The following is a 22,029-nucleotide window of genomic DNA, read 5'->3' as shown; positions in this document are numbered from 1 at the left end:
TACGCCACTAACCTCTAAAATTCCATAACTCCAAAATGGCACATCTGCCCAAACTCCTTTCCTTTGCAGCCTTCCAGTTGGCATCCCCCTACTTACACTCTCTCAGACACATACACACACACACACACACACACACACACACACACACACACACACACACGCACACGCACACACACACTCCTGTTCGCACCAGTGGTACTCTTGCATAAACATAAGGAGCTCCTTCACATAGTGCTCTGATTCTTCTCTTTCACTTACAGAAAGGAAAAAAAGCAAAGAAAAATAGAAATGGTCATTTCTGGCAAAGTGTTGGTTTAGGCTTCACAATGTCAGTCCTTGTTCTTGTATATGGCGTTCTTACCTTTGTAGAGTCATAATGAAAGGTGAAAACAGCCTTAATGGCCTCCATCCAGTCATTGTACCGCCTGTGTGGATGACACAGATGAGGCGTGTGCATGTGTGTGTGTATGTGTGTGTGTCTGATAGAGTGTAAGTAGGGGGACCCAAAGTATTTGGATCTTTTCCATGCTTGTCTTTCAGATCCAAAAAAATAATAATCGTGTGTGTGTGTGCACGCATGTGTGTTTGTGTGTGTGTTTATCTGCCTGTTGTTTGAGATGGAGGTGACCACCACAGATAATCCTCATGCGGTCAGACAGCAGTTGTATGCAGCCTAATTATTAGTGTATAGTGATGTAAGTTAATGCCTTTTGATTTCACCTTCACTATTAGGAAAATTGCAGAGGACCTATTTAAGGAAAACTTACTGTTGGCTGAAAGAATGTGGTGAAATGAAAATAAATGGAAAAAGTTTTCTGCCAAACCAAGCCTTGAGTAATTTGTCAATTATCTTGTTCATTTAACTGTAATTTAACATTTAACTATTTTCTGGACCCAAAGATTCACACGCCTCTCTGGTGGGCTATTGCTGGTAGTATACATGAAAAATTCCACAGTAGCATATTTACATCCAATTGCGACCTCCAAATAAACTTGCAAATATGCTCCATTGTTAATGACACGAAACTAAAAAGAGTCAAACATTTCCTTAAATTATTCTTATCGCAAAATGGAGTGAATGTGAAACTTGTTTTGGCATCATTCATGTTCATATGCATATTTATTTGTAACCTAACAGCAGTTTAATTGCTAACAAATAACAACATCTAAGTGACCTGCTGTCTGCTGTCCAAGAAATGCGTTCAGGAAATAAATGTTTACCTGGGTTAGTTGAGGTTTACTAAAAAAGCACTAATTTCTAGATTAAAATCACAGAATACAGATGAAATACTAATGAATTATAGTATGTAGAGTAGACCATGCTTTTTAAAGTGACATCCTATTAGATAAGGAGATTTCTGCTGCTCTCAGGGGCTACAAGATTGCACTGACAGAGAGGCAACATCATCCTCATGTTTTGCCAGGGCAAGCCTGAGATGAATGAGATAGCGCTCTGTCATCTGACTGCAGCGATGCTATCTGGCATTTAGATGCCTGCAGAGCACCTGACTCCCATGGCTAGCCCTGTCTTTGGTAGCATGCTACCAGCCAGCCTTCCCTTTGTGCTCTGGAGTCATGAAGTCCGGTGATAGATCCCAGCCCAGTCCATGTGTTGGTCACCATCACTGTGAGCCATTATGAGGAAAAATGTTTTTTTTTTTTTATAGAGGCTGCACTCTTCTGTAGAGTTATGGGTTATGGTAATGTTTGTGACGAGATATCATGAGGTATGTCACTTTCACAATCATTTCACAGCTATGTCATTGCAGATTACATAGTGAACATACTGAGTCCTCAATAGCAAAACTATTAATATGAAAAAATGATTGACATTTGGTCCGGCTTCTATCAATACAACATTTATTCAAAAGTTACAGTTGACATGAAATTCAAATTGTTTATCCGCTCTTAAATTATACTTCAAAGTAGTTTTTACTCATCCATGTTTTGCCTTACCTGACCATCCAGACCAAGATGTATTTGGATTAAAAATGAACCTTTGTTGAGCACACTTCAATAATTTGTGTTAAATCAGCTATGGGTATACCATAAAAAATACCGCGCAGTGGAAATCTTCCCCAAGAGCATAATGTTATTTCTCAGCATAGGCACCAATAAAAGGCATTTCTGCACATTATGTATGACACTAATAGCTGTAATTTTGGTCACAACAGCACTTGGGCAGGTACAGCCATAATAATTACTCCACTGTAAGTAAATGACCCCTCGATAAGGGTTACATTAGACAAAGCACACATTCACACGTAGCCAGCATGAGGAGAACACTCTAAAGCTACAGGGGGCGTTTAAATGCAGTAAGAGTACATTAATTACCACAAAGCCGGTGCTCAAGGGCCACCACAATAGGACCACGAGAGTGATATATGTGTAAAGTGATGGAAACAGACCTGAGGCAGAGGGCTGATAACTAGAGTGGGAAACATGCACAGAATTGCATTCGAGTGGGGGAAAGAACAAATACTCCCAGATGGCCTTTTAAAGGTTTGCAGGGTACATTGTTTTTCTGGCAGTGCGTGTGGTTCAGAGGTTGAGGTGAGGACTGTGTGCATTATTTTGCAAAAGTTGCTTCATGGATCCCACGAATTTAATGCTCTAATGAGCCCTCAGCAACCACCAAGATTAGTCTCCGGTTTGTCATATATTTTTTTGATGGAATGTACTGTTTATTTTTAGGTTGTTTTGCTTTTGTTATTCAAATCACTGTCACTGTCAATAAACACAGATAACAAGAGAACACTGATCCAAACAAGTCACTGATTCTCAATTATCCTTCAAGACTCTTTGTCTACATCTGTCTCCTCATGCGTCTCTCTCTCTCTCTCTCTCTCTCTCTCTCTCTCTTTCGCTGCACACCTTCGCTTCTTTCATTCTGCTCTATTTCATTCACAATAAACAGGGGCGCCAGCTCGTCTGAAGCTCTGAAGCCTGCCATGGGGCATCTTACTACCTCCCCACCTCTGTGCGCCAGTACAAACACCTCACCAGAGAGTGGGCAGCACTGTTTACCATTGACAAAGCCGCACTGTGCCCATGAGGGCTACCCCATCTATACCGGACCCGTCCAAAAGAAACCTGTCCTTGAAATATGATTGTCCGAGAGTGGAAAAATGTCTCCTCGCTTCAGAAGCGTATTAGAATTATTTGAAGAAAAACATTAGGAAAAGCTGAGCTGTCAAATCTGTTAGTAATTATACAGTGGCCTGGGGTGAGGGGCGGAGGGGGAAAAAATGGCGCTTTACTTTATATGCAAGGAGAGATGTTTAACAAAACACTAGCAGTTTTACTACACCCCCCTGAGCGCTCCCCTCTCTCCCAAATATAGAGGAACATATTCTTTCCCCTCTTTGAAAAAGATAGTCTCTTCTGCTTATTATGTGCAGCATCAATTCAATAGAGGCTTTTTTCTCCATGTTTGCCTACATTCTTTTCCTCTCATCTATTACACCAGGCAGTGAGAGGAGGATAAGTTATATCTCACAGAGCGGGGAAAACAGAAATGACAAGATCACTGAATGTGAAACAGAAAACCCCCTGATTTACCAGAAGCCAGTGAGAGGCGAAGTTTGAACTATCGCCAACTGTCACATTGTTAACAATGTCAGCTACAGAAAGGTGATAAACAAAAGTCATTCTCAAGCTGCTACTAACTCTTACTCTGGTCAGACCTTTAGAGAAGGTGACAAGAGAGAGAGAGAGAGAGAGAGAGAGAGAGAGAGAAAGAGAGGGACTTGGGTTCAGCCAAATGGTCTCCGTGGTTCGTGGCGGCTACTCAAACGACAGATCAAACATCTAAAAGGCCGCGGGTCTGTCAGCACTGTCCTCAGGTTGAACCATATTCACACACACACAAGTGGTCACGCTCATAAAATCCTCTAGCTGGTGCTAATCTTAGCAATTCCACTGGTCCTCAATTTGATTTGCCATCATCGCTTGAATATATTTAAACATATCTCTCCACTTAACACCCCGAGACGACATCATCCAGCACTTGTCAGTACAAGTACAGTACAGCGGGCCTCTGTAAAACTGACCTGGGGGTTTACTGAAAACTTTTTCACTTAAAACAGGAAGGGCAAAACAATATTTACTTCTATGAACTGAATGAAATTTTCAAAAAAACAATAACACCTCCACTGAGGTCTACAGGTCAAGGTCATAATCAATATCCTCCTTCAACTTCCCCTCAGGAAAGAAAGAGGAGAAGGAGATACAGTAATAGTGTGGATCTAGTAGGAGGTTTTCACCTGAAACAGTTTGCTAGTCTGTCATTTTTTAAAAGCCAGATGATATCAACATCATCTCCAGTAATGGGTGGCCTGACTGATCATGCTTTCCTGTATGCTCACAGGAAGTTCATTTTATCCTCTCTGAAATCGGCTCGATCTCTCCGTCTATCTCTTTTCTGCCTCTGTTCAACACGGTGCAGGTACACAGCTGAGCTCTTTGTTTCGAGTCTTATCCTGTCATTCCATCTCCAGGCACTATCAGCACTGCCCGCCCGGGCACAGATCTGTGTATACAAACAAGGCCACGCTGTCTCCACGATGGCAGTCTAAACATGTTTTGCTCCATCCCAGTCTGGGCTCCCTGGGCAGACATTACATGATTCTTTCTATTCTTCATAAACTGATGACCCATTTAAAAAGCCAGATGTGCACATAGGCACAAAACAGCAAATCAAATTGAATAGAAATTTAAATCTCCCTTAAAAAAATGCCTACTGCTGCTGGTTTTGAGGTGGGGAGGGAATTCCTTCAGACATTTATAACTCCTGAAAACACATCAGACTTGAGACTGCAAAACCCCAAAAGTCAATGGAAGAACAAAAATTAACTAAGAAATAAAGCCTTTTTTTGATGAATCATTGTAAAAACGGCCAAGAATTCAGAAATACTGAGTGGGCCATCTCACGATCTGTGACCACTAACACAAATACTCTGTGGGCCGTTTCCTTCCTTTTCACTTGTTAGTTTAAGTAGTCTGAGGCCGGGTGAAGCCTTTCAAGGGTCTACCTTTCCGGCCCTCTGCATCAAGGTCCACTGTAACTGAAATCACACTGCCCACCAACCCAGGTTACCATTCTGCAGCAGGTTAAAACTGAGGTAACACCAAAGGGCAGCATTAGCTTGTTCAGTACTGGACTAAAGGTGAGGTGTGTGTATCTTCTGACCTCTGCTGATCAGCAGGGTCACATCCAGAATATTGAGCCTGAGTCAGATGTGAAGATGAGTAGACGTCTCAACCTCAGGGGCTATATTTATATTTTTATAGAGTTTGTGTCACATTGCGAGATCGCTGACAAATCAGGGATCCACATGTACACGTGTCATGACATCATGACGTGACATTCACTGCTGCAATTGATTTTGCCATATGAGAATACAGCAAATGTTTTTTTATTATTATTATTATTATTATTATTTCCAGATAAAAACAGATTTGGTTTGGGCTGTGTATGCTTGTATGAGATTATGACTTATGAGGAAATAATTATTCCCAGAAAATTGTTGGCATTACAATATGTACAAAACATTTACTGTCCCACTCAGCTTAAGTGCTTTGTCACACAGCACAAGAGAAAATGAAGAACAGACATATTAAACAAATGGGCAAATAAAGATGAAATAAAACATGGAGTAAATAAGCAATAAAGAGGCAGTCGCTCTGTGCCAATATGGAGTCCTCTGAGGGAGAGGGTTTTACCACAGTGTATCGCCATAACCAGCCGGTTGATATCTATGCCTAGATTCATGATTCAAATGTTTTGGTAAATGGTGCCATACTTCAATTAGCAATGGCCAGATGAAGTCAGTATTATGAAATTATGAAAAATGATAAAAAAATAAACCAATTAATTTTCCATATCCGTACAGCCAAATATGAGTCCAACAAACATACACACAGCCAGCCAAGTGCATGACAAATGAGAGGAAAGTGGTTGCTGATTTTGCCAAACCAATTTTGCCAATTTTAGCTAACTTTTCCTGTCACATTCATCAAAAATATCATGCTACAAAAACAAATCATTAGTTTACATTTCGTCTGCCCTGTTAAGCACAACTATGTGTTCACACTGTCCTCTACTGGTGAAAGGATTAACAACATATTCTCAAAAAGAAATTTCAACGATTTCTGTAGGCAGAAAATCAATTAGTAAATTAGCAGAGTAAAAAAACAACAGTCAATTTTCAAACTGCAGCAATAGTATCAGCAGATATTTTGTCTTTCACAAAAATTATTTAAATAGAAAAATAAATGTAATCATTGCTCCTCTGCGATGAGGGAGGTCATGTTGTATCTTGATGCAACAATGATGCATCTGGTAATATAGATCCAAACTGGTGGCCAATAGATCATCACAAATTCATATAATAGCTACAATTTTAAAAATCAGAGTGAAAACCAAAACGCCAGTAAAATCTGTGGTTCATTTCAGCACTTTTATTCATACAAAACTGTCAAACAAATTATTCAAAACGACAAGATAACAACGGTATATAATGATCATGTTTGTCAAAAATATAGAATTTGTCAGAATTATAAATCCTATAAGCTTGCATTGTAGACTTCAGAATCAACTCAGCATAAAGCCCATGGCTCAGGCTCAATCTCATACTATCCATCAATTCTATAGCCACAAGAAAGCAGTGCTGCAACATGCAAATCAACTGACAATCAATGAATGCAATGAATGCTAACACATCCCGGTTTAAATGGTATTTGGGGTATTGAACATTGTTAATAACAATGGTATATTATTATTATATTATTAATATTATATTATTATTAAATACCATTTAACTGTCATAAAAATTGAGACAACATAAACACAAGATATACCAAAAGGAGCCATTCCAAGTGTTTTATAGGGATCTAGAATAATGATAACTCTCCCATTTGCTTGCATGCATCTTCATTTCTGCTTAGCCCCATATACTTATAATAACAGCATGGACACACATCCTACAACATACTGCCTTGTCTAATATTGATTAGATTTTACTCTTGTTTTTTTGTCACTGCACTCCACAGACATTGGATTAGTTTTAAGTACTTTGAGGTTAGAATAGTATTTATATTTTGAGGTTACTCCAGACAATCCACAAAATTTTAACTAAAATTTATACTTGGCTTTCACTTTTTTTTTTAGATCATATAGCACAGACGGCAGAGGAACTACATAATTTGGCACACAAACAAAAAAATTACATCCCAGTAATTTTAGGCAAATCGCATTACAGGTATTTGCAGCAGCTATTTTACTTATGAGGCTTTCAATCGTTCTGTGCAGTTTAATGTCTCTGCCTTGAATGTAGATTGTGTGATCGACTTCTGATTTCATTTGCAATACTACTTCGTAACCTTGAATGGAAGAGATTAGATTTGGTTGCCACACTGAACACTAACCCGGACAACTGCTTTGATAAATCCATACAAGTTTTCCACAAGAAATATTTGAAAACAAATAAATAAACAAACAAACCAACAAAACACTTGCAGTGATCCAGTTTTGAAAAAAAGTGACCAAGCTCAAGCTTAAAGCTTCGATGCTCTCTGGTAAGCATTGTCCTCCGAGCATAAATAAAACTGGTGCATTTTTGGGGGAAGCACTTCCTGTAAACAAGGTCTTCTCAGACACTCGCTGGGTGTCTTTACTTTAATCCAAACGATCATGATGCCAAACAAGAATGAAGAATGTGAGGAATGAACCACAAAGACAAAATCCAATAGTAAGTTTCATTCCTCAAAATAAATTTTTTTTTGTCATAATAAAGATTTCTGCATTCATGTGTGCTGAACAGCATACAAAACAAAACAAACAAACAAACTAGCCTGTTTCTCTTTTGCGATGTACTGTAACTGTAAGAGTATATGACCTTGACCTATAAGTTACATTCACCTCAAGCAGACTTGGACAGGAGCCATGTTTTTTGCCTCGATGCATTCCAGTAAGTGCATCTCCATTCGGGCAAACATTGGATCATACATTCATCATCTATAAAACACACTAGACAAAAAAAATGTGATTTATTGTGTTCATACTATCACAAAAGACCATCTACAATGTGCCATTTGTAATTAAATCCTCGATGGGCAGATAAGGTACTTAATATGTTCTTAACATCTCTGAATTCTTCTATTAAGTGCTTGCTTTTCGTCATGAAAGAATATGGCAGAGGCACCATGAAGTGGAAAATCTGTTTTGGATTACAAGGGCCTAAAACTGCATGTTCCAAAATTACCCAATGTCCAGCACACTGGTACAAAGTGGTCCAGCTCTGCTTCTGAGATAAAGTTCCATCTCAGACAAATGATTGCACTCTATGAGGGTAAGTGACATAACTATAACTGCTTTGCTAAACCGTCTGCTCTTCGCCACACATCACATTACATAGAGATTGTCCTCCTCTGACAGACTGAAATACAGACAGGGAGAGATATATCTAATGCTACTTAGATCTGCTTCAGAAGTGCACAGTAGCCTGCAGATAAACCCTGCTTGCAGAATGATTGCCATCTGCTTCATTTTCTCCATATACCCCATCTGTATTGCAGATGCACTTTGACCATTTTTACACAGTCCCGGTATCTGAACAGACTGGCTACCACATAGGATTCTGGGTAAACTTCACTTCTGCTGCCCTCAGTGACACATTAAACAAACCCCACCTTAGGAGACCCTTTTTGAGAAAGTGGTTCAACTAGAAAGTCTGAGAAGCTCGTCCAGGACCCTGTATCTAAATTCCACTGAGGGAACGTCTTAAGTGCACCATGATATCTCACTACATGTTTCTAAAATAAGACATGTTTATGTGATTTCAACACGTTAGTGAGCATGAGTGTGTCAGAAACCTCACAAAGGTACTGTCCTGTCTCTGGAATGCCAGAAAGTCTGTGAATGTTGCAGCATTTAAGAACGAAAGTCAAAACAAAACAGAGGGAGAAAGACAGAAAGAGAGTGACTCAGAGAGAAATAGTAAGAGAAAGAGAGAGACAGATGAGAAGAGAAAGAGAGAGAGGTAAAGAGATTGCTTGTTATTGAATTCTGTGTATGTGTTGGGTAAGTGTGTGTAAATGAGAAACAGAAACGATGCACGCTAAAGACCTACAGTAGCCTCCAGTGGGGCTGCTGAACTTCCTCCCGTCCCGCCCTGCACGCCACGTTACGACCTGAAGACGTGCACGGCGCGCACCACGTACTGCCTGCAGATGGGGCACTCGCTCATGCGCTTGCCACACTTGCTGCAGGTCACCATGTGGCCGCACTCCAGCAAGACGCAGTCGATGGGCGAGTCCATGCAGATCCGGCACAGATTCTCCTCATCTCCTTTAGAACTGGCTGGCTCTGCTGAGACAGGAGGTGGTCACAGTTAGAATTGTAATAATAGCTGCTTTCAGACCTACATGTAAGTCTGCATGTTCTGCGGCTGTCAAGCAATTGGGTCGAATATCTGAACAGCAAAACCGAACTCTGAACTCTGTTACACTACTCCCCTCCTAGTATTTCCAACGGACATTATGTAAATGAGCTTGTGTCTGATCATGTGCGTGTTCAACCTGTTCAACCACACGGAGATTCTGTTAATGTGCGTCGGTGTCTTTCACACATATGACTGCATAATGTTAGCATCACCTATTTGAATCACCTGAAGGGTCGGACCCCTGTTTGACAAAGCTCCGCATATACTGCGGAGGACTGAAAGCAGCTATAGATTAAGGTAGACCTAAAGAGAGGACTTTAGTTTCCTACACTGTGACATACTGTAGCAGTTCCAATCATTCATACTGTTTCTCTATCCGTTTAGCAAGTATTTGTCATTTTGGAGATGATTTGATTTGTAATTTCTTAGATGACTCAGATATTTGATGTAATTTCTTAGAGGACTTACTTCTTAGATGACAATTTAGGATGTTCACAATGAAAAGCATCTGTGAATAATATGGTAGGATGGTCATTTTGATCACTGAATATGTAAATGCCAATACTACATACCCGCTTCATCTTCCAGTTTAGCATTTGTAACTGAAGAAAGAAATACAGATGGAATTCAGTAAAATACATGAAAAAGAACAAGATGATTCAACACTGAACTGACTCCAGTGTTCAACAGAACACTGAATTGACAGAGATAATCATCCAATTAATCCAACTAACAATTAAAATAGACAAAACAGAACCTATGAATGCTCAGGTTATATTTAAATTCCAAGACATTCATTTAAATTTAGACAACATTACTTAAATGTAGACTGTGGAGACTGAACATATTAACACATTGTGATTTAATACTGTATAATTTGAGAGATCAAACAGCTATCAAAGCAAAAGAAGTTAATGAATTCAATTAGTAGCACTAGTGAGAAAGCTTATGCCATGCAATTATTTTGTTTACTGTTCACAAGCCCAGTATAGACAAATGGCAGGTCAAATGCTGAACACTCTCATTTGTGCTAATTCTATTTTCCGACAACAAAATGTTCTACACCAGTGAAGTGGTATTAAAGAGGGGTTTTAAAAAGATGAAGTGCTCAACAAGAGCCAGGAGTGGTGCCTCAGGAACTCAACAAGCACTAAGAGAGTCACCTCTGCTACCTCTTTTTCACAGGTTACTCACCCGCAGTTTCACAGTATGCAAAAATCACTAATTGAATTCAAGCAGGTGCACGCGTGAATATACTGTATTTTATCATCCAAAACGGTTCAGCTTTGCGCCAAGACCACAGTTAACTTGTCTTGGTGCTTTCTCTAAGGGTATCACAGATCAAGTTTAAGATGGGCTGTGTAAAGCGGCTTGAGACATATATGCTTATGTTATGATGCTTAGTAAAATGTTATGAACTCACCCAGATTCTGCAGGTCTTTCTGGTCGTTATAGAGACGAGTGACCCGTTCGCTGAGCTCCCACTTCTCGCAGCAGTCTTGGTAGTTGACCAGGTTATGGGACAGAATCTCCTTCAGCTGCTTCACGCTTAGGCCGTCAATGTCCTCTACGCAGCTGAGGTCGGACAGGGAGGTCCGATGCCCTGGAGCCAGCGCTTCCTCGCCCTCTGAGGACTAAAGGACACCCTGGGGTCAAGCACACCACTCTGAACACTTCCAACCTCATACCAATGACTATGAGGATTCATAAATTAATGTTATCAATAATGAAAAGTTTGTAATAATTAATAATAATTCATGCTAATTTATGTTAATTACTTCTGTCAAGCTGATGAAACTTTAAAGGTGCGGCTGTTAACATTGCCTCGAAAAAATGCAAAGCAGGTACATGGTATAAATAAAACATTTCAAAAGAAATGGCTAACAGAATTCCCTTCGAGAGTCTGCGTATTACAAATCCATTGAATATACCTCTTCGTCATCTTCCTCTTCTTCTTCCTCCCCCTCGTCCTCAGCCTCCTCTTCGTCCCCTTCTTCCTCCTCCTCCTCCTGCCCCACTTCCACTGCTTCGTCCTCTTCCTCCCCACCCTCTTCCTCTTCCTCCCCCTCCTCCTCTTCTTCTTCATCCTCTTCCTCCTCCTCTTCCTCCCCCTCATCTTCCTCATCCTCCTCCTCCTCTGTGAGCTGCTCCGATTCCAGCTCCACCAGCTGATCGTGCAGCGTTGGCGGCCCCTCTGCTGCGTGCTGGCGCGGCGCGGGCGGCAGCAGCAGCTGCGCGGCGGCGGCGGCCATGTCACTGCTGCTGCTGCTGCTGGGTGGCGGCGTCTGCTGGCCCAGCACCAGCTCCACCAGCTCCTCCTTCTCGCGGCACATCTGGGTGGGCACCTCGTGCAGGTGGAGGTAGTCGCGCAGCTCGCGCACCTTCAGCCGCATGAGCTGCGCGCGCTCAAACAGCGTGCCCTGAAAGCGCCGGCACGTCAGGCACATCATGCGCCGCCGAGGCTCCAGCTGCACCGAGCAGCGGCCGCAGAAGTTCTTCTTGCAGTCGGCGCATACGTGCTGCAGGACAGGAAGGGATGAGACAGGACGGCAGAGCAGAGACAGAGTTTCAGTGACTGAGAGACTGCCTATATGCAGGGACACTGAGAAATGTTGGGCCTTATGAGAGAATATAATATTGCCCCTCGGTCCTGATAATAATAATGTTGGTCATTATGCTAAATGAGGGCCTCCGGTCAGTGCGGGGCCCTTGGAAGTGTCCTACCTTTCCCCCAACACACTTTGCCCCTGTTTACACGTAACAAATTGAAATCAACACATTCATGTTATTGTTGCTGGCTAGTCAGGTTTCGCTCTTTGTTTCTTGTGCGCACATTTCACTAATTTACTTGCCGTTTTTTGCCAGTACTAGTCTAGGTCCTTTACTCGTTATCTTTCTAATATGTTTTCCTTTAATTCCATTAGAGTACCATACATTTCATGAAAAAGAATGAGATTGTATCTGAGATCAATGCAATGCAAAGCAGAACAGTCAGCAGTTCTTTTTCGCTTCGTGCACATCCCCTCAAGTCATAGACCAATAAGAACATTTACTGGACATGAAACATGAAACAATGTATTAGTTTCATTTTTGCTGTGCATTTCACTTTTCGGTGGCTCATACAGTAGCCTTTTTTTTTTAGAGAGAAAATGCAACCTGCCCAAAGAAAACCCCCAGCCTTCCCTCAACAGGGCATGTACCCCTGCAGAGTTCACAAGAGAAACCACGGCTTCCTGCCTGTCACACGTTGTAGTATAAGTCTGATGAACTGGGTCAAACCGAAAAGACATCTGTTGTGACATAGTGTGACATTTACCCCATTGTGAGACCAAAGCATATAGCGCTGTGTTTAAGTGACACAGTATGTCTTATTAGACAACAATGAATCAGTACTTGACTCTAAACAGCTAAGGGCGTTTGGTTGAAAATTTTAATGTAGAACTTCACCATACTTCTCCAAACTACAGCCCCATTTTATAAAAAATCACATTCTAATACGTAGATATACAAGAAGGTAGCATCAACCTTACCTGTCTTGCGATGGTGTCAAAATGGCCCCCACAGGCCTTGCACAAGTGTTCGGGAAACTCTGGGGTTGGGCTGAAGCCCGAGTTTGTAAAGGCCTGGCGCCATGAGCTGCCGTTTTCTTCCACTGTGGCGGTGATTCCAGTACAGAGCCAGCTACAACAGAAAGGCCTCATGCTCCTGCCTGTATAGGAAACAACAGCACACAACATCGCAACACACACACAACACACACACACACACATCATCATCAAATCCAGTGTCTGGACTGATCATGAACATGTTGTAAATGAAGCAACTGATACATTTTCACTGTCTGAATTAACTTCTGAGTATGTAGTAAATATAATTAAATATTGCATGGTGGGATTCATTTCACATTTTCAACCAAAACATTTACCATCATCCCAGACCATGCTTCTTTTATTATTTTGTATATTTGTACATATGATGTTTATCACTAGACAGTTAGGGGTGTAAAGGTATGCGTATTCATACCGAACCATTTAGGTACAGGACGTTCAATATAAATGTGTACTGTACGTATTGAATGCAGTCTTAAACAGTAATCAACAGTAGGCTTTTTTGCATGCGGGTCATGTTTAAAATTCAAGTTTTATAAAAACATATTAAGTGGCGGACATCAGTTTAGTTAATTAACGTCAAAAAACATCGGACACCTTTTGAAAATACTATTCCTGCTAAAATGTGCCGAGTATCAGCAATATTGTTAGTGGATGATAGGTTAGCAGTACTTACAGACTTACTGTTGCAAAAAAATAACCGAACCATGACTTCAAACCCGAGGTACCTACCAAATCGTGTTTTTGGTGTACTGTTATACCCCCTACTAGACAGAGACATGGGACAATTGGCAAACTGGAATGAATAGAACACTCTCTTGGTCACTTTTCTTTTGGCTGCAAAATTATGAGCAGTCTAATGACAGTCTTCTTTAAATAAACCAGTTAACAGCTGTCATTAGCAACTTCATTGGATGTTGCTCTCAACAAATCCGCATACAGGAATGTATATATGAAAGTACAAAGGAGATCAAGTTCTGTTAAGGTGTGATCATGTTACTGACTTGGCTGATTACCATGGATAGTGCTACCTTTCCATGTTGTCTTAAAGACACTATAGCCTTCTGTTGCATCAAATAAATATATGAACATCTTAATTTGGTGGTTTCCTCGTTGGATAGATATTCATTGTGCCATGCCACTTTTTCTGAGTCCTGGCAAATCTCTGCTATAGTTCTTAACATAAATATGGGTTGAATGTAGTGATACTGTATATATATATATATTTCCAAACGTATTCCAATATTAAAGTATTTTCTAAATGTGAAATAAACTTTACTGCATTCAGGCATTGTTAAAGTTGTGGGGTACAAAAGGACACCAAAATGTGGATGAGACTGAATGCCATTTATTGTCATGTTGATCCCCAAGAAAGGTTATGATGGCACTGCAAACATGCACACGCACACATCCGCACCCCTCCCACCACACACACACACGTGCGCGCGCGCACACACACACACGCGCGCGCGCGCGCTCACACACCAAAATCAAATAAGCTATTACATACATAAGATATTCCACACTCCATACAGATATTCCATATAACAATATGAATTCCCATTGTGCTAATTGCAGGCAACTGCATTCTGTCTAGGCAACTGAGTGGCATCAATACAATTGCCCATCAGTAAGTAGACTACACATTAAGTGACAAATGCAAGCGTTTACGCTGACATGTTTTATTAAAGCGGTTGTCTTGTGCACAAGCTTGTAGATGCAGTTCTGCTACAAGTCTGTGGCCACCAGAACCAAAGACACCATAGTCACTCGCAGAAAAGGTTGTAGCCTAATACTGCATGCTACTGTCCGTGTAGAATATTTCTTTTCGAAATGCGAAACGACCTTACCTAGATGACCCGGAGCAAATCTTTCTTGAAATTGCCATCTCCTTTGTAGGACTTTTCAGTGTAAAATAGCAATAAACGATCTTTCAAGTGAAGCCTAACGCTCATTTATCCTTAGTGGGCTCATTGTCCGACCACATACCGCAAGCAGCATCCCTTGCTGAAGGTGGGGAGATGTGACGTAATGGTTTGAAAAGGAAATGATGCAGTGCACAGGCAAGCGGCTCTTTGAGTCTAGTCTGGCGGGAAGATGTGAGGATTTGGGTAGTAGTGGGATAAACTGGTGGAATATGAGGCCTATTAAAAGTGTTGGTTACGCATTCAGTATCTGTAGTCATCCGATTTCTGTTTACGTTTTTACTGCCAGGAGGCTAAATAAGTGAAAGAGTAGCCAATTGATCATTAATCTGGTTCAATATATCCAGTGACAGAGGGAGCGACATTACATTCCTTGGCTTTTATCCTCATGAGGAAGGAATCCTTCTCTCGATTTGGGGTGAGGAGTTTAATATTAATTTATGAGTTTAAGCATTCATTTAATGTTCAAATGTCCGTGTGTTTCTTCAGGTCTACACTGAAAAGGCATTTACATCAGCAACATTGCAGTGATGTGTAGCCTAGTTGACACTCAAAAACCCATAATTTGTGGCCTAGAAATCTAGACGCACCCTAGCGGCAGAAAATGTAATGTGGGTCTGGCTCGTCAGACATAATGTGCACCCTATTGGTAAAATTGGTTGTGAGTGCCATATTTTGTCCAAGTCAATGATGCAAAATCTAAGCGAATATTAAACCTGGATTGTGTAAATTTGATGATTTTAGCTTTCATGATATCAACATTTTTGATAAGGAATTCCTAGTATTATAGATAGGGGATTTACCATCAAAAACAAAATCTCTAACAAATCAATCTTTGTGGGATAAAAACATCACCGACAGAACAGCCTTCGAGAACATTTTACTGGGGATATCAAGCAAGGATGTCCTTCATCAGTGTTTCATTGAATTAGGCCCACAACAACTCCAGAAGGCTTAACAGTGATTAAGCACACACACACACACACACACACACACACACACTCATGATGGATTCTCTGCCAACAAATGCCAACCTCTTCGGTCATTACACTTTGTTACTGTGGCCGTATCTTGAATTTCCCCTTGGGGATCAATAAAGTATCTATCTATCTATCTATCTATCTATCTATTTGATCCAATCAGCAACATAACAGCTACACAGGTTAATCAACAGTTAAATGTGGAATGAGCAGAGCCACACACACGATTATAGAGCCCTATACAGCGACAATTGTCTCAGTTATGTTTGTGACAGGAGGCTCATGCAATGATGACTGATGACTTTTTTTTTTAAATGCGGCTGTTTCCATTGAAATGGCAACAAAGAATGTGCGAACATTTCTTTAATTAAAACATATGGTTACAGTTAAACATGTTAAAATGACACAATAACAACTGACTTAAAATGAAACAATAATAATATACATTTTATTAAATAGTCAGAGGAGTTGAAAGTAACATGGTTCTCTTCTGTTGGTGAGATGTGTGTCAGTACTTTGACATAAAAGCCTTGACTAGAACCACCACTGGTGTTGCCTCCACTTTGAAAGGTCAAATGTTTCACAGTGTAGAAATAATTTACATTTAGTGAAGTGCAAGGTCAGGTCTCTCCTTGGTTGACATAATCTGGTTCATCTAGTTCATCTGAAAAACAGTTTATGTCAGAATAGCATATCATCTTGTTTCAAAAGTAATACATTATTTTAATTATGGAAACCATGTTGAGGAAACATTAAAAACAGATGTAGGAACTAACCCTCAGTTATCTCATTGTGCACCAGGAAATCAGCATTTTCATAATCTGATCCATCTGTATGAATGTGCACATTAAATTAACATACACTATCTTGAACATTTTTAAATACCGTTTGTTAGGCTACAAAACAAGTAACAGGAACTGTACAAAATAGTAACAAAGACATGTGACTGTATCAGACAAAATTACACTGTCTGTATTGTAAAAACATAGAGATTCTAGGGATAAAATAAAATAAAAATAATGATTCAATATATATGTTTGGGGAAAAAAGACCTGAATTGGCCTCAAACATTTTATTACACTATTCATTGGATCACATAATCTTTTCAACCACCCCAAAAACATTATACTATGCTTTAGTGGTTAATAGAAATGTAGTATGTGTGCAATCTAAAAATGGATTAAACTTGAATCAAGTTTATTCAAGAGTCATAGAAGAAAAAGCTTTTTTTAGTAGAAAACCTGTGTATTTGTGTGTGTGTGTGTGTGTGTGTGTGTGTGGACATAATTGCATCTTTATTCATATTGCATCGTGAAGCCTTAGAGATGAATAAAAGAGCTAAATATTTTCTATAGAAAATGATGACGCAATTGTAAGAAATGTAAGGTCACCTACCAGATTGATGTTTGATCGAAGATGTAGGAAAGACATTTTCGTATGAGCACTGATCTGGTAGAGAAATGCACTTTTGTTAAACAGGAAAGTTATTGCACCATAAATAATTTTTCCAAAACATGTTTGTGAGCTCTGAGCCCACCACTTCCACTGGTTAGAGTTAGAAAGACTAGTTTGTTTTTCCATTCTTCTGCAGTGGGCGTTTAAGTGGGTGGGTGTATATGTGTGCATATTTCCAGGCCTGCAATATTTTTATTGGCACAATAATCATAACACAGGTCGAGTATTGGTGGGTTGCCACGTTCATGCATTCCCATATGTAAGAGGTATGGAACATAAGTGTGTGGTGTTTTAAGTACCACGTACATTCTAATTTGGTATGGTGAGACTTTGAGAAGTGTCAATAAGACCTATGAAGGTCACGTCTGAAGAGCATGTTAAAATGTCTAAACAAAGCAGATGTCGATGCCGACTCTGACAGCACACTGTCGTGTTGTGAATATGGACACAACAAGTCTCTGTTCCCCCTCGTTCCCCATCATGAACCTAGTTACTGAATCCATGTGCCATTGGTCAGTTAGAATCACAAGCTTACACGTGTGCAATACCAGAATGAATTGTAAATAACATCGAAGAATCATAATCACTGACAGAAATGCACATCAGTCTACAACATCCATTTTACACTGGCTTTTCTGATCACTTGATTAAGAGTCTTCATTATTCAAAAAGACCCATTAGCACAGATATTTTATATTTTGAGTAATGCCATATTAATCTAGAGGGTCACAGGCATGTAAAATAGAAGACAAGCCAATCTTTGTTTTTCAACAGTAAAATACAAACTTTGTGAATTTCACGTAATGTAGCCTATACCCCTTTTCCGTGAATTTTGTGACATACTGGAACCCATTTAGCACAAAGGAAGTACCCAATTTGTCAAAAACCACAAGCGTTATATTCGTTACGTTATACAAACAACATTAGTGCAATACCAGACATTCCGGGCATGCATCGGCAATTTTAGACTATACGGTAGCATCAAAATGTGTTTGGAGTCATTATTTAAAGGTAGAAGAACCACATTGTGTTGCTTTAACTGAAAGAATCCATGATTCCACATGGTTGTACGAAAGTGCATAAAATAAGTGTGGAACTCATATAGGTGAATTAACAGTCTTTGTTTCTTTTGGTGTAAAATGACTTGTAAGATGTATATCCTTAACACTTACCTTCCTCAGGGTCATTTCCGTATAAATTAGTTGGAATGGGATCTCTGTGGAAGAAATATTTTAGCTCGTCATAACAACTTCTATAATAATTTGAGCATAGAAGTGAAACCTCACAATGGTAAATAGGAAGATGTATGTCTATCTATATGTTTACTGTAATATGATATATATTCCATATAGGGGAGTTGAAATAAGGTAACACAGGTAACATTATTCATAAAATGGCAATGTATGTTGTAAGAGGTTTTACTTACACATAGGTGGGCTCACAAGTACCAACTAAAAGTTGATGAGGGGACACACAATAATGTAGTGATTAGGTAACTGTTAGCTGTACACTTGGGTGTGAAATGTAAGATATATCATTTGTCATATTGAAAAAGTTTAAATGATGTCATACAGAGCACCCAAAGGAACATGGTGAGAATTCTTTTTGAGGTGAAAACATTTTTAAGTTTCCTAACAATATTTTTACATTCCCTTAAAAAACTTTTCCGTTTCCTTCCGTTCCGTATCCTTTTGAAAATATATTGTGAGGGAATGCAAAAGTTATTCCGAGGGAATGCAAAACAAAACTCTAGATCAGAACACTGAAAGAAAATACACTGAAATAAAAAGAAAAAATGAGAAGCAAAACTCACATTCTTCAATATTTTGGTAGCTAGCTTGCCCTGTTGGAAAACATTTTAGTATTTTATTTACAAATACATACAGTCATCAATTATTAATTCCCAATATATTCCCTAATAACAAAATATTTTCCGTAGGCTGATGCTTTAATGAAAATTTTAGTATAATTTCCCACTCTCCCGCCAATACAAACAAAGCCAAAGGCAGAAGCATACCTTCTGGTGTAATGACGGCAACGTCTATGGGCCTGATAGATAAATAAATTGAAATAAACAATCAAATTCTTTTAAAAACGAAAACCATATAAATGAGTGTAACCTGAAGTTGAACATGATTAATAGAGAGATATTCTGGTAACATACTCCTCTGGTGGAGGCCTCCTGGAAATCTGATTGTGTTTCGTAACTGAAAAAAGAAGGAATTATGAGAGTCCTGTATAGATAGCACTCAATCAAGACCATTTCAGTAGCCACCTGCTGTTTACTGTCCAAAAGTCTGAGGTACATGTCCTTGTTTTTCACCAAAATAGTCAGAAATATAACGAATAGGAGACATTGGTTTGAAACTGAACTGATTGATTTAACGGAAACAATAATTGCATCCTTCAGACTTTGCTTTCATCAATAATTGCTCGAGTTTTCTTCCAAAAGCATGAAAATTCCTAAGTGACCCCAAGCTTCTGGTCATTAATGTGCATTTGGCCACAATCTCACCTGTTTTGGACCGAGTTACAGCAAACCTGCTTCCCTCGCGTTGACTATGGAAGAGAAGGATTTAGATTTGTAGACACTACATAATATTAAAGATATATACACAAGACAATACAGGTATCTTCATCCAATATTCTGGTCTGAAGGCAGATTTACATTACAGCCAAGAGGTCTTTATGGTATGAGATATGGACAGCCAATAACAGACCATTGCTAGATCTTTTTGCGGAACTCACATCACTGGTGGTTCTCTCGGATCATATAGTTGATTCTCTTCTTGTTTTATCTCTGTAAAATACATAAACATGTACCTCCGACTTTAGCGAAATGTCTCGAATGAAGCTTGTAAGATCATGGAAGATAATGGAATGATAGTAGAGGCATTTAAATAACTGTAGCATTTTAGAAACTCACTCCTTTTCCTTCGGCACCAAAAACAGATCACATATACCACCCCCAGAGATGCGAGGGACACCACAGCCAGGGCCAACCCTTGCTGGCCTGGAGTGGGAAGCATGTTCTGGAAGGGCACAAAATCATTACCATGCATCCATAGTTGGATTAAGACCATCCACAGCTGAACCAATGCTGATCATATTGACCTATTAAATGTAGTTAAATGCTGAATTGTTGTGGTCAGGCAACCACACAGAACAAGACCTAAATCTGTTTATGATTTCATTGAGACAAGTGGCAAGTCCTCGGCACATATTGTATTGTTATAAAGATACAGCATATCTAAATGCATCTTCTATGTGTCATTAACATTTTATGACAATTATACATTATAAAATTATAACATGGTTAGTCAGGGTTTTCGTCCATTTTCTCATGCTATAAAGCACATGAGATATACAGAACGCATACTGAAATTTAGTCCAGTTGGCTATACATAATCTTGAAGAAAAAATATTCATTCTATCATTCTGGTAGTCTTAACGCTCTATTATTTCATATGACTATTATTTCAGACACAGAAGGCCAAAAAGTTAGATAAATCCAGATTCAAAACATTTTTATATTTTTTATCCAGGACTCTACAGACAAGTATTTAATTACACAAATATTACTTCCTTAAGTACTGCCTTTGCAGAAAGAGCCTCAAACAATGAAGAGCATTATTACATGTTTCTCCGTTTACTGCAACAGCAATGACAATGTGAAAAAAATTTCAAATTTCAAATTTCAAATTACCTTAAGTTAAAAGTGGGCACTTTTAGTTTACTCCATTTAGCAAGAAGTCTCTTCCACTGACTGACTAAATGAGTGACTGACTCACAGTACATAGAAGAGAAACGCAAGCATGACTTTTTCCTGTTTCAAACTGACTGCTAAACCACATCCGTGCATCACTGTGCTGGACAACAGAAAGTAGACCACCTAAGCTCTACATCTTGCAAGGTTGTAGGAAGTGACATAGAGGATGTTTCTATAGCCAACAGCCCAGAGCATAATAACTTAAAGCTATGTTTAACTTTGAAGCCTAAATAGTGTCTTTGTTGTGCATCAGCACAGACATAGGAACTTTCTGCTTACTTGTAGACATTGAGTTTGGTCTGATTAAAAGACATTGAGCTGAATCCATGGAGCTAATGTTACCCTTGTAGTCAGGGCTGTAGTGGAGGCTAAATGCATTTTAACATGCAGAAATCACAGTGTATTACAACACTCTAGGAACCATTTAATACCACTGGTATTGTTATAAACATCAGACAATAACCTCCACCATCATCAAACATGTTCCATGTCCACCTTACCGTGTTCACAGAATTCATAGTTGACCGACCTCTTATTTTACCCTGCTTGTAACAGCAGAGCAGTGTGAGGCCATGCACATCCCATTTGGATGGGTGCAGGATCTAGATATAGGATATAAAATACCAGAGATCAGCGACGATCCACACACCAAGGAGCTCCTATTAAAGTTGTTTTTGTATTTTGCAGTGACGTTTCGAGCCCCTATGGCTCATCCTCAGACTTAACAAATATTATCCATATAATATCCAAATATTATCCATCTTAAATACTTGGTGTGCTGATCATCTCTTGTGCCCTTGTAATAGCCGTAATAATCAGTTTTGAAACCCTGTGATGTGAAACCCTGAC

The 22,029-nt window shown here is 39.5% G+C and overlaps 2 protein-coding genes across 3 annotated transcripts; both read right to left on the bottom strand.

Moving 5' to 3' along the window:
* Positions 1-6,447: 6,447 nt before the first annotated feature.
* On the bottom strand, positions 6,448-15,041 carry LOC143112408 (E3 ubiquitin-protein ligase rififylin). The gene is made up of 8 exons (XM_076274680.1): positions 14,902-15,041; positions 12,974-13,152; positions 11,660-11,962; positions 11,468-11,602; positions 11,375-11,422; positions 10,867-11,077; positions 10,016-10,045; positions 6,448-9,370 (listed from the first exon to the last, which is right to left on the bottom strand). The coding sequence occupies exons 2-8, from the start codon at positions 13,142-13,144 to the stop codon at positions 9,186-9,188; spliced, it is 1,083 nt and encodes a 360-aa protein (XP_076130795.1). The 5' UTR covers positions 13,145-13,152; positions 14,902-15,041; the 3' UTR covers positions 6,448-9,185.
* Positions 15,042-16,301: 1,260 nt separating this feature from the next.
* LOC143112395 (uncharacterized) lies at positions 16,302-21,220 on the bottom strand. 2 transcript variants are annotated; one of them, XM_076274671.1, is made up of 12 exons: positions 21,118-21,220; positions 20,338-20,443; positions 20,160-20,211; positions 19,927-19,970; positions 19,576-19,618; positions 19,429-19,460; positions 19,225-19,254; positions 18,838-18,862; positions 18,584-18,627; positions 17,352-17,405; positions 16,733-16,786; positions 16,302-16,620 (listed from the first exon to the last, which is right to left on the bottom strand). In XM_076274671.1, the coding sequence occupies exons 2-12, from the start codon at positions 20,438-20,440 to the stop codon at positions 16,577-16,579; spliced, it is 525 nt and encodes a 174-aa protein (XP_076130786.1). In that variant the 5' UTR covers positions 20,441-20,443; positions 21,118-21,220; the 3' UTR covers positions 16,302-16,576. The 2 variants fall into 2 exon arrangements, with proteins under 2 accessions (XP_076130786.1, XP_076130787.1); XM_076274672.1 differs by lacking the exons at positions 19,927-19,970; positions 20,160-20,211.
* Between the last annotated feature and the right edge of the window lie 809 nt (positions 21,221-22,029).

The sequence above is a fragment of the Alosa pseudoharengus genome, unplaced genomic scaffold (assembly GCF_046254945.1).
Source record: "Alosa pseudoharengus isolate Yale_2024_CS ecotype anadromous, Long Island Sound unplaced genomic scaffold, YU_APseudo_1.1 YU_APseudo_1.1_scf_8, whole genome shotgun sequence".
NCBI lineage: Eukaryota > Metazoa > Chordata > Actinopteri > Clupeiformes > Clupeidae > Alosa > Alosa pseudoharengus.
The sequence above is the reverse complement of the archived record's forward strand: the minus strand, read 5'-3'. Positions and strand labels throughout refer to the sequence as shown.

What these genes read in the sequence shown, in the direction of transcription:
- LOC143112408 (XM_076274680.1), bottom strand. Translation starts at nt 13,144, where the DNA reads ATGAGGCCTTTCTGTTGTAGCTGGCTCTGTACTGGAATCACCGCCACA. An exon ending in TTGACACCATCGCAAGACAG is followed by an intron (nt 11,963 to 12,973) that starts GTAAGGTTGATG and finishes CCTGTCCTGCAG; the next exon opens with CACGTATGCGCCGACTGCAA. An exon ending in TAAACTGGAAGATGAAGCGG is followed by an intron (nt 9,371 to 10,015) that starts GTATGTAGTATT and finishes CTCCTGTCTCAG; the next exon opens with CAGAGCCAGCCAGTTCTAAA.
- LOC143112395 (XM_076274671.1), bottom strand. Translation starts at nt 20,440, where the DNA reads ATGCTTCCCACTCCAGGCCAGCAAGGGTTGGCCCTGGCTGTGGTGTCC. An exon ending in CCGAGAGAACCACCAGTGAT is followed by an intron (nt 19,971 to 20,159) that starts GTGAGTTCCGCA and finishes TCTCTTCCATAG; the next exon opens with TCAACGCGAGGGAAGCAGGT. An exon ending in CGGAAATGACCCTGAGGAAG is followed by an intron (nt 17,406 to 18,583) that starts GTAAGTGTTAAG and finishes TTTCTCTACCAG; the next exon opens with ATCAGTGCTCATACGAAAAT.